This window comes from Rhinoderma darwinii, chromosome 9, assembly GCF_050947455.1.
Source record: "Rhinoderma darwinii isolate aRhiDar2 chromosome 9, aRhiDar2.hap1, whole genome shotgun sequence".
NCBI classification, from domain to species: domain Eukaryota; kingdom Metazoa; phylum Chordata; class Amphibia; order Anura; family Rhinodermatidae; genus Rhinoderma; species Rhinoderma darwinii.
The window spans coordinates 59,152,459-59,165,334 of record NC_134695.1 but is presented as its reverse complement, the minus strand read 5'-3'; the positions used below and the strand labels follow the sequence as shown (position 1 = coordinate 59,165,334).

Sequence of the window (12,876 nt, the reverse complement as noted above, 5' to 3'; positions counted from 1 at the left end):
ATAGGAGTAAATGCGTCCGTAATTCTACAACAGGTCCCCCCACCTACCATGTGCCATTTATACTACTGATGTCTTTTTATGTGGCAGAGCAAGATTTGGACTCCCTTAGGCACCAGAGCCCGGAAACTACTTCTACCTCTGCACCCTCAATATCTTCGCCTCCTTCTCAGTAGCACAAGAGACTTGTCCACTATTTGGCCGCTTCCTGATGGTAGAAGATGACCACAGTGCAAAAGTGTAAAGGGTGTGTGTTATATTGTTAGTTCAGTATGGTTGACACTGCTACAAGGACACTGTGGATGACATTGTTATGAAGACACTTTGAATGACACTTTTATGGGGACACTGTGGCTAGTACTCCTATGGATATACTGTAGATGGCACTGTTATAAAGACACTTTGGATAGTACTGTTGTGAAAACACTGGATGACACTGTTATGAAGACACAATGGAGAGAACTTTAATGTGGACAGTCCATACCTCCCAGCCGTCCCAGATTCAGCGGGACAGTCCCAGATTCCAGGGGTATGTCCCGCTGTCAACTGTATCTGCATCCTCAGGACGCAGATACAGTTGAACCCAATGCTGAAGCAGGGAGCCATCAGCTCCCTCTACAGTATTAGTTCAGAGCGGAGAAGGAGAGGGAGCTCCTCTGCTCACCGAGGACTCCCTGGGCACATCGCTACTTTAAGCGCTGTGCCCGGGGAAGCCCTTGACGTCACTATATATGGACAGTGATGTCAGTGGCTGCTGATTGAGCGGAATACCCGCTGCCAAGGATCTGGCCAGGGATTCCGCTCCTAGAGAAAACCCCTGAGGTCACTGTTGTTGTGGAAGTCAATGGCTCAAAATATATTAGACTGAAATTTAGACGAGTGTTCCAACAGACACTCACGCCAGGAACTTTATTCTGCATCCTAATCAGGAGATTTCATATTAATATATAGAGAGAGGAGAAATAACACGCAGACACTTCTGATATGCTCAAAATACTCCTCTGGGGGTTTATTGCCAAACTCAATTACAACAATATCATTCAAAAGGGGTGTAGGCTTGAGGTTAACCAATCAGAGACAATGTGACAATATTTCTTATTCAGCCAATAGCAGAACATAAGAATATTTCAAGTACATAATTATAATTCTTCATTAAAAATGCTGTCATCAGGTAACACCTGGAGACAAACATACAATGGGGGTGTTGTTAACTGTTCTTTCCCATGAGGGAGTTTGTTGCGATAACGAGAAATAATTGCATTTTATGTCTGGGCGTTCAGCCAACCCACTAGCATAGATTTATGAAGGCCACACGATGAACACATAGAGATAACACATTTCTTTGAGACTCGAGCAGAACTATGTAGAGGAAAAGTCATTAAAATAATGGAGAATAGATATTTTAGTAATTCGGCATCCTGCTTGATAATTCATAATGTCATTTAATACAGAGAATATAAGCAAATAAACCATTCTTCACACTGTTCATATATGGACATTGACGTCAGGGGCTCCTCCTGGAACGGAATCCCCGGCCAGAGTCAACAATGGGGATTCCACTCGAGTAGCCACTGACGTTACTGTCCATGTCACTGTCCATACGCGCGCTGCATCGGTTGTCCCTCTTTGTGATACTTGAAAGTTGGGAGGTATGGCAGACACTGTGGATTGCACTGTTATGGGGCACTGTGGCTGTCACTGTTATGGGGACAATGTAGATGGCACTATCATGGTGACATTGTAGATGACTCTGTTATGAAGACAATATGGATGCCACTTTTATCGTGACACTGGTCTGCACTGATATGGGGATACCATTAATTGCACTGTTCTGGGGACACTGTGGATGTTATTGTTATTGGAACACTATCGCTGGCACTGTAAATAGCTCACAAGGAATCTCAAGGACTTTCAGTGGTAGGTATGTTACTTTTCCTTCTTCATCATCTCCAAAAGTTTTGGTTCAGAGCTCGGCCCTCTGCGGTGCTGAACAGATTTCAGAGGTCATTTGCTGCCTCAGCATTGTATTTAAACTGTGGGAAAAGTGTGATGGGGGGATTGTCCTGTACAGGGTCCAAAGTGAGGATTGGGGTGCAGGGGCTTTGTATATTAACCTGTACCAGGTACATAAGTTAATTGGAGCGGTTGTCCAGGTGTAAAAAAATAAATATGGCAACAAAATACATGTTACAATAACCAAATAGACAATACTTGCCTAATAAATCCCCCGCCGATCCAGCACTGATGTTCCTGTGGTCTGCCACTGGTCCTTATTTACATGCCAGCAGCGATGACCTGCCGTACCGTCACATGATTACTGGCCGCAGCGGTGATGCCAGTATGTATGGCACATGTCTGCTGGCTGCTGTAATCGTGTGCTGGTACGGCTTGTCATTGATGCTGCCAGACCAGACGGGGACCATGTTACATAGTGTTTTTGTATGTTATTTACTTGACTTTAAGAACAGAAGATCGACACCCGTCTCAACCATGGCCCCACCTTTTTCTCTCAAATAAAAACTCAACTACCGTTATGGTGCAAGGCCATAGCAGCCATATTTATTGAACAAATAGTCTCATAAATAACTTTAATAAAAACTTTACATAAAAATACAATATAAAATGACAGGTAATCAAAAAATAACCTAGAACATAATACCCTGTTCTATATTCTCCATTTCTTGGGGGGGGGGACGGGACGATCCTTAGAGGCAGTCTCCATTTCGACCCCTACTTTCCAAGTAAGGTAAAACTCCTTACCCCTAGCCGTCCAAACCTGGACTAAGGGCACCGGATATAACTTATCCAACTATTTCTGGGGGCTCCTTCCCCCCAGGACTCCATTAACGTTGTATTTCACCATAAATTCAGATGCACGGCCCATTTTCGTGCACCTGACCATAAAATTTCTGCCTTCAAGGACCCCTTCTCCCCGCTCCTAATAAACTGCTATGACAACAAATTACCCCCTATACCATTACCGGGCGGGTGGGCGGGAACTTCTCTGTAATGGCACCAACTGAGGTACCCTCCCCTTAATACACCTCCTTTATATATCCCCTACCTGGGCCACCATGCCCATACCCCCACCTAGTGGCCTAAACTGATAGTGCAGACCCCTATCACTTATTCCCACTAAGCCAATTACTGATCCTACTTACTTCTACCCCAGTCAAGCCACAGTCCGCTATGGTTTCACCCCGCTCCATTGCTCTCCTTGTGCTCTGTGAATTAATTGTAACAGTGTGGTTTCAATATAATGGCAACCAGAGGCGATCACGTCCATAACACAAACGTTAGTAGGCCAGAAAATGTTCCCTTCCTCTACACAGACGTTATTTGACAGGTGCACAGAGTATTATTTCAACTCCACCTAGAGCACTACGAGTGTTTCTACCCTTTCTGCAGCTTCCTGAGGAGGGAAGTGAAATGTCACCCCCAGGGGTGTAACTTAAAGTTCCTGGACCTGATGCAAACCAATAACTAGGCCCGTAGTAAACACAACGATGTCACGGTACAGAGATAATAAATTTTGGGAAATCAGGATAAAGATATAATAAACAGTGATATCTCTGCACATGTATGATAAAGGCAGTGATGTAAGGCCCCATACACACGACAGTATTTTCATCTATCCCGAAATACTGTCCATAAATAGGGATCAGTAGGCATCCGTATTCCAACCGTATATACGGATCCGTACAAAAAGGAGGGAGATTGCAAATTATGTCATCAACATGTTGCCTAGCAATGTTTCCATAAATACGGACGCTTTACGGATGCACATCAGTAGCCGTCCATATGTACGGAAGCTTCCATAGACTTCTATGGGAGAGTTCGTACCGTAATTACTGACAAGAATAGGACAGGTTCTATTATTTTTTCGGCACGGACACCCATCAGTAAAATACAGAAAGGTGTCCGTGGCCAATAGAAATGAATGGGTCCGTAATTACTGTCAGTAATTACTGTCCGTAATTACCAATGAAAAATACTTGTATGCACGGGGCCTAACTACAGGCCCATTCATCACTATGGCCGACAGGACACCTTCCCGTATGTCTACGGGAGGGTGCCTATGCCGTAGAAACTTGCTGAAAAAAATAGGACATGTCCGATTTTTTTAATTTTACGGACCGTACTCCTATACTTTATAATGGGAGCACGGCCCGTAAAAACATCCGGCTGTCCGCGGTCGGCCATGCCCGTAATTACGGGTCGTAATTACGGGCACGGTCGTGTGCATGAAGCCTGACTCAGGAATAATAGTCATACATTGATATCATTTCACAGTAATCATTGTCATGGTGTATGACTATACATGGATAGTGATGTCACAAAATGGAAATTGCAAACACAGTGATGTCACAGTACATAAATAATAAACTGAAGTCATAGGAAAGGGTTTTTGTACACAGTGATGTCACAGACCAAGGCTAATGTGCCAGAGCAGGGTTAATAAATAAAACAATGTCATACTTAATGGCCAAGTACCACAGTGATGTCACAGCACAGGGATAATAAATACGGCATCATTATACAAAAATAATGCACACAGTGATGTTACAGTACAGTGATAATAAATGCAATGATGTCACTAAACAGAAAATAAATACAGTAACATTTTATGTTCATCATAGCAACCTGACATGGCGGGCGGCTGGAGACAGAAATGATGTGGTCGCCATTAGAGCCATCGCTGGAACGAGGGAAGGTGACAATTACAGAGGTCTTCTCCCCTAGAAGCATTGCATTGAGGTGAGTACGATGTCACCCGGAATCACCAAATCACGCTTCATAATACTCCGTAATAAAAACCGGTATCACTCTGCTTGTCGCTATACACATTCTGTGCTCTCAGCTTTCCTTACTCAGCGTCTACACAAAACGTATTCCTGTGATTTGTATTTTGGGGACTGTAGTTTTTACACCATGCCAGAGGAAAGCCTTATTCAGACGAGCGTATTTCACGTCCGTGTGCTGTCCATTTTTTTTCACGGACACCACACTGACCCATGAAATTCAATGGGGCTATTCAGACATGCGTTGTCTTTCACGCATGTCCTATTTTGATACGTTTTTGCGCACCATGCAGCCCATTGAAGTCAATGGGTGCATGAAAAATCAGACAGCGCACGGACGTCATCCGTGGTCTGTTCGTGATTCACGCACCGGTTGCTACAGAAGTGATGAGGGGAAAAAAACACCTCCTTCAGTTTTTTTTGCTGACGTAAAAAACGCATGACATACGCACGTAAAAACCGCAGGCGCACCGTACACGGATGCCACACGGAACTGCAATGCAAGAAAAATGCAGATTTTTTTTTTTTACGTGCACAAAACGAACACGTTCATGTGAAAAAGGCCGAAGACTGCCGTTGTGACAGGGTTCCGTTGTTTTTGACGGAATCAATAGCGCAGTCAACTGATTCCATCAAAAACAAACAGAAGCGTCATGCCCTTTCTTCAGGCGTTTCTGTCTCTGACCTCCCATTGACATCAATGGGAGGCAGAGAAAGTGGTTTTCACTGCGTTTTTTGCCCGTTGCGCTATATGGTCGCAGCCAAAAAACACAGCGAAAAACGCAGCAAGTTTTCTGCCGTCAAGTCAAAATCTCAAAATTCCTTGAGAAATTTTGAGACAGATTTTTCCGTCTGCAAAAAACACAGTGTGAACTAGGCCTTAGCGCAACAATAATCTCATGCAGTTTTTTTTTTTTTTGTATCTTAGACCTGACACTTATAATATGTTCTGCAGCAGCTGAGATGTTTTTTTATGATGTTTTGCACCAGCTGGGACACAGAACTGCATAATATACAATTCATCTTCTTTTGCAAAAACTATGGGATCACTAGATGTCAGCCATTCACTGGTTGGGCACAGGAGTAGGAACATCTTGCAGAAAGAGATAAGCAGAATTTATATAACACAGCTCACGCTCATCTCTGTATAATCATCAGGTCAATAAAAAATGCCAGTTATGTTATCATACCGCTCTATGTAAGGTGAAGAGAACGGCGTATGGCGCAGGAGAGCGGCAGAGCCATAAATCAACAGCAGGGAGGAGGGTTTACTGCTCCCTATGCGGGACCCTTCCTGGTTGTCGGACATTGCGATGCTCATTTTCATACGGCGCACGGTGCTTTCCACCTTAGCTATCTAGCGGTTTGGGGGGCTCGTAGTGCTGACAGACTCCCTTTAAAGGACAGAACTTCAATAGGGCACTATTCTAATAAGTAGGTATTGTCCAAGAATCCCTTTAAGGGTGTGTTCACAAGCTTAATAAAAAAATGTCTGAAAATACTGGGCTGTTTTCAAGGGAAGACAGTTCCTGATTTTTAGCCATTTTTTTAGCAACTCGCGCTTTTCGCTGTGTTTTTTTACGGCCGTTTTTGGATCTGTTTTTCTATAGTCAATAAAAAACGGCTCCAAAAACAGCTCAATAAGTGACACGCACATAATTTTTGTGGGCGTCTTTTTACGCACCGTTTTTTCAAGACGGCCTCGTAAAAAATGTCCCGTCGGAACAGAACGCTGTATTTCCCATTGAAATCAATGGGCAGATGTTTGGAGGTGTTCTGCTCCTGATTTTTCAGCCGTTTTTCAGGCCGTTAACGGTTTGAAAAATGACCGAAAATAGCCTGTGTGAACATACCCTAAGGCTACATAGTTATTCTTGTTTTTTGAGGCACAAGACGTACATTATTTTAACTTATAGGATTTTTTATAATGGCAGAATCCATAAAGAAAGCAATTTCACTGTTGACATCATTTTTATTTTTTTTATGGCGTCCGCCATTTACCATAACATTATTGTAAGGGTCATTACGAGCGTGGGTAAACCTAATGTTGATGTTTTAAACAGTTATTGACTTGTATTTAATTAAAGTTACTGGTTTTCAAAAATCCAATGCATTGTATTTTTTTGTGTTGCAACATTCATTTTTTATAATTCTTATTTTTATTATTTTTAAAAAAAAATGTATATCCCGTTAGGGGACTTTTTTTTAACCATTATGTCCTATCATATTTCTGTCTGACATTACATTCTTGCCGGTGTGACCTGACCGGCAGTAATATTAGATAACGCTGGTGTCTTTTATTAGGCCCGGGTTGCCTGTATTTATCCATCGGTCCTGGTGATCGCGATGCTTGACCTGAGGTCAGTTTTTTCTGTGAATCACAGCCACACTGCTAGTGATCGAATGGGATACAGCTGTTGTGCCCACGCAATCGTGGTGACGTACATATACGACATTAAAACCGGACGTACCTCCCGCAGATAACGTACATGTGCTTCATGATGCGAAAAGCATACTACAAAAGTTATTTTTTCCGTATGATCTTAAAAAAAAAAAAGTTGGAATAAACCTACTGTGGTAACAGCAAAGCAGCTGCCAAGGGGTATTCCCATCTCGGACATTTATGAAAAATCCAAGCAAGCTTAGCTGTTTCCGTAAATCCCAAGTAAAAGGAAAGAGCCATGAACGTGCTCGGCCACCCATCCACTCATTCTCGGCACGGGTGCAGTGGCCACCTCACTTGGCAAGACGGGGTCGGGGGACGCTTGTTCTCCAGATTGTGTGGCTCCCAGAGGTGGCGCATTGGAAACGTTGTAAATGTCTGAGATAAGAATATCCCTTTAATGAGCCCTTTAGGCCTCTCTTCCGTTGCATGGTTGGCTGTTGGCTGAGTTACAAAAGGAACTAAAAAGCGTCCGGTATATACTTTAGAAAGATAAAAATATACTAAAAAACAAAAAAAAACATTCCATAGTGTATAAAGAAAAAAAATATATATTTCTTGTAAAGATGTATTTTATTTCAAAATTAGAATGTGTTAGACATATAACTAGAAAACAATACACAAGACTTTGGTAGGAAATATATTTATGACAGATTTATCAAAAAGTCCACAGCAAAACAACCAAAAAATATAGAGAACGGAAACGAAACATTCTTGTGAGGCACATACATGTTTTATTTCATTAAGCCCTACATAATTTGAATTATTAATGAAGTTGCTATCGACCAATTATTAAAATCATTAGATTCACAATGGAGAAAAATAATTATAAAAAATGCCTGTGCTTTGCATTATAGAACAAACAGATATTACTCCAAAAATATCTCACAAGATAAATCTTTTTGTCTATTAATATATTAATGTATTTTCCTTTGTTGATCATGTAGCTGAGTTGCATTTTTTTTTTTATATAAGCTAAGCTAAAGTGGATCCCACTACATATTCGGGAATTATATACTGGAATTCCTTCCAAATGCAAAAATTTTCAAACGAAAAAATTATTTTTAACAAATTTAATTTTGACCAAGTTTTATGATACGAAGTATTTAAATTAAAATGTAAAAAATGAAATCCACAAAGCTGCGCAATCGGTAAAATATTAGTAAAATTGTAAAAATATAAGAAACATTTTTTTTTATACGATCTTTGTTAAAAGATCAGGTATGAACTTTAACTAATAAGTCACACATGTTTTCAATTAATATACATTGTATTAGTTGTAATAAATATAATCTATATCCAACTAGAATTTGATATATTAAAAAAAATGTTGTGTCTAATATATATTATAACTTTTACTAGACTATATGAGATCCATGCACGTGATAGAGAATAAAACATATTTTTGCAATTTTATTACTGCTAAAATTTTTTTACTGGAAAGTAAAACGTTCTATAGAAAATGTTACATAGCAATTCAAAAAATTATAAAACAAAAATAAAAAGAGAGAAAGAAAGTCTGAACTATTACAGATGTGAAACACTGAACTAAAACAATCATGTGGCCTTTTTGGCTTTTTCCGACGACAATAAAATTACAAAGGCCTAATTAAAATTTGTTGATTTTTTATGTAACAAGATCAAATTTTAATAATTGGTCGCATGAAAAGATTCATATATTCCAATTTGTCAAACCCTCATGCCATCTCAGTGTTTTCAAATTTGTGCAAATTCAATTACATTTAAAGTGGCATTGGACATTTATAGCTTTTCAAAAATTCACAAACTTTTCAAATCCTTTACACACGGGCCAGAAGATCATTGGCAAATCCATTTCTCTTTTGTGGACCGTAAAAAACGGATTCTAGTGGCTTCCGTGTGTTGTCCATTTTTTGGTGGGGAACCATAGACTATAGTGGTTGAGATGGACAATAGGACATGGGCTGTGTCTGGTATTCCAACTCAAGTAAAAGGGCTGAGTTGCAATACCATATAAAGCCTCTGTCCCAGAGTGGAGCTGTTTCTGGAGAAAAACATTCCATGTTTTCCTAATTCTATACAACCCCTTTAAAGGGCACTCGGACCTGATAGTTTTATAAGCCAAATTTAGTTAATTCTTAATGGGTAAGTACATTTTTGAGCAAACCAGTTTATTATATTCTTTGACGTGTAGCTGCTTACTGCTGAGAGATGGCAACAGCCGTGAATATATTTACAGCTATAAATAGATAAATAACATAAATAGCTATTAACATGCTTCTCTTTACTTATCACTGTCCAAACTGCTGTAGGGTTAATTCACATATTATTCATGACTTAGATACGTGATTGTTTAAGATAAAAAAAATAAAAAAATATATACCTAAAAACATAAAAAGAGCCTAAACTTACTAAAAGGAGAAAAAAATGTAATAAAAAAAGATACATTTAACAGTAAAATGCATGATTATTATCAGTTATCAGGTATAATTTCATGTTATAATTTATAGATCAGAATTTTAATTTTTTCTACAATCTGGGAACTTAAGATTTCTTTCACTGGCCATACGCTCAGCCAAGGTCGAAGGTACCATAGAGGAAGACTATGAGTCTGGCTTTGAGCTTATGTCAGATATATATATTTAGTCATATATGATCACAACAGGAGAGGGGGCCCTGCCCAGGTTGGGCACATCCCTTATTATAATGGGTGGTTAGAACCTGTCATGGGATCCTGTCTACACGGGTCCTACATCGTTACCAAACTAGGATGGCGGGAATTAACCTCATTTGTGGAATGGAGAGTAAGGGCAAATAAACTATTTGCCAATGTAGTGGACATGTGTATTGACTTACCTTGTGCTGTATCTTACAGGCCGCCGCTGCAATTTAGCCTTGCGTGGGGGTCACATGATCTGTACTCTGAGAAACTCCCGTCAAAGCTCTCATAGACTTGAATTGAGAGCCTGACTTATGGTCCCTACATACAGGGAGTAAAAATGAAGATCATGTGACTCCAACGGCGGGCCAGAACGGAGGCCCATGAACCAGGTAATACAATACGCATGTCCACATTACACTACATTATATTTGCAAACGGAGGGGGCAAAAAAACAAACAGAGAGCTTCTTTAATGGGTGTGAACTGGTGTTGAGTTGGGCTTGTAATGGCCGATTGCTTCCATAAAAATACTTGGATACTTTTGCTGAGGCATATGTGTAACAGATGTCACTGGTAGCATTAGTATGAAGTTAGGGAACAGGAACGTACGTATATGAATCACGCAACTGACAGAGAAAGATCAGAACTCAACAGATGTGACGAATATCAAATGGGAATTGCAACTTTTTTTTAACATTTTTGTTCGTCCTATCTAGCAAACACTTTGCAGAGCATACGGTTTATCATAAAAGTGCAGTGAGATTGATCAATGGTTGCCATATTGGATGAAAGTGAGCAGCAGATGGCCAAAAAGAAACAAAAAATGTATTTGCCACCAAGACATGATAAAGGGAGCCTTCATTTTGCTAAATACCAAGGACATCAAAGAGACACTAAACATTCAGTCTGTCTTATCTCTATATACCATGCAGTTTACAGTTATCTACTAGTTCCTGGGAGTAGCCATTGTGAGATGGGGAAAGGATTATTATAGATTCCCTCAATTGGGAGGAGTGTCAGGAAGGCCAGAAAAATGTCTGCCCCCAAGATTACTACTTTATCTCACATATCTCCAGTTCTGAGACCCTCCAGAAACATTTACATACATATGGGTAAATTATAATAGCAGTTTTTTCTATAGGCTTCACCCATAGTTGCTGATTTTACGATAGTGCATCTTTAATAGTGAATGTGTTGGTGTTATACAACCTTTTCTTTTGACTTACCTCTAATCAACTGACATGATTGGAATAGTAGATCTAGAGTTTAATTTTTGACTTGTCTCCTGTTTCATCAAAGATATATATGACTAGAACAAAAGCAAAATATTCACTTTTTAACCAAACTACCCCATTAAAGGGGTTATCTATTTTGGACAATCCCGTCTTATTAGAAGGGTCATCCGATGAGAAGCAGAGTATAAGGTGTCCCATTGATGGAACTCCCAGTGAGATTCTGTAAGGTATCCCACAGGAAGTATTCCATTTCCCTGCAGCACCACCGCAGGCCAAATTAAGTATTAAAATCAATAGATTGTAAATGTAATACATGGACGTGGCAGGTCCTCCAGAGCGTCGGGCAATGTTTGTAGCGGCTTTCTACCCTTGTTAATAGATAAGGGTCTTTTTACAGGGTACCCACTCTATTAACACGGAAATCCCTAACAAGGTATTGGCAAATGGGTTTTAACATCCAGCATAAAATTAAACAAAAATGGTAGAAATTTATTGGATTTTGTTTTTTTAGGACAGATCCAAAAATAACGACTTTTTTCTTTGCTGTAGTGCATTTCAAGAAACTACTTTTGTGTGTTCAGCTCTTCAAAAACTTACTTCATGGAAATTTTAACTCATTCAGTCTGTAGATTTAACACATTACAACGTGGGCTAAATAATCTAGAATGACTTGTAACCAAACATGCTCGGAGTCTTCCAGGTGGCAGCTGGGAATTTGCTATCGACCGTCTTTGTCTATGGTCTAGCAATATGAAAAACAACGGGCAGTAACGGGTTGTCCTATTGGGTCATGTTTTCTCTTGCATGCATGTCATATTGTTAAGATTTAAGTCCGTGCCGAAATTAGGAGGATATATTGTCCGGAGTCACATTCTCTCGCTAAACGACCAAGATGTCAGACATTATTTATTGAACTAACCAGATGATTCAGTTATTATTACATGTGAATATTTAGAAAATATAGTTCTTGCACCCGCAAGAATAGTAAGCAAAGTACATTGCAAAATGAAAAGCACTGTATATATCCTATGATAAAAAAATCTAATAAAGGTTGACTTTCCATGTAACTTGAGGAGTATCCCATGTGAGGTGTTTGCTAACATGGGTGGACGTTACAAGCTCGGATCTCCTTCTTGTCTTTACAGCTGGTGAACTGAGAACTTTTGAACCTCTTCTTCACGGTCATGAACCGCTCCTGAATGCCACCACCGCAATATTTGGTGCATTCTGTCCATGCCGTCCATGGCTTCATTTTGCAAACTACAAAACAAAAAAAAAGTCTTAGCATTTCCATTTTAAAGAGCATGGGTCGGACTTGCCCACCACTAGCTACGTAGGGGCTGCTGTAAATAGAGGCTTGCAGTCTGCTGACTGATCAGTAGACCTCCCGAGTTTAGATTGTTTCCTAAAGAGGTCATAAAGGGGTTGTCCTATCTGGATAATTCCTTCTCTAAAGCAAGCCGTCAGCTGATCGTCGTGGGTCTGGCTAGCAAAATCCTTGACATTCAGTTGTTATAAATGGGCAACTAAAATATTTGAATGCACTGAGTACACCATTGTGGGAACTACTCCTTGCAATTGCTGATGGATGGGGCACCAGAACCAGGATCCCCCTCTATGATGTCATATACTAGTGAAGCAATTCCCTAATATTGTCTTTGAAGGGGTGTCTGGGAATTTAATATTAATTGCCTATCCTGAGGATAGGCCATCACGGTATGATTGGTGGAGGTCTGACCCATGACCCCATCCGATCAGC

General features: G+C 40.1%; 1 protein-coding gene across 1 annotated transcript in view; it reads right to left on the bottom strand.

The window, feature by feature from the left end:
* Window positions 1-980: 980 nt before the first annotated feature.
* Window positions 981-12,876, bottom strand: part of SPON1 (spondin 1) — a 213,579-nt gene continuing 201,683 nt past the window's right edge. The window contains exon 16 of the mRNA XM_075837782.1: window positions 981-12,377. Coding sequence (XP_075693897.1) covers window positions 12,214-12,377 — 164 coding nt within the window. The 3' untranslated portion in view covers window positions 981-12,213. The remainder of the gene's footprint in view (window positions 12,378-12,876) is intronic.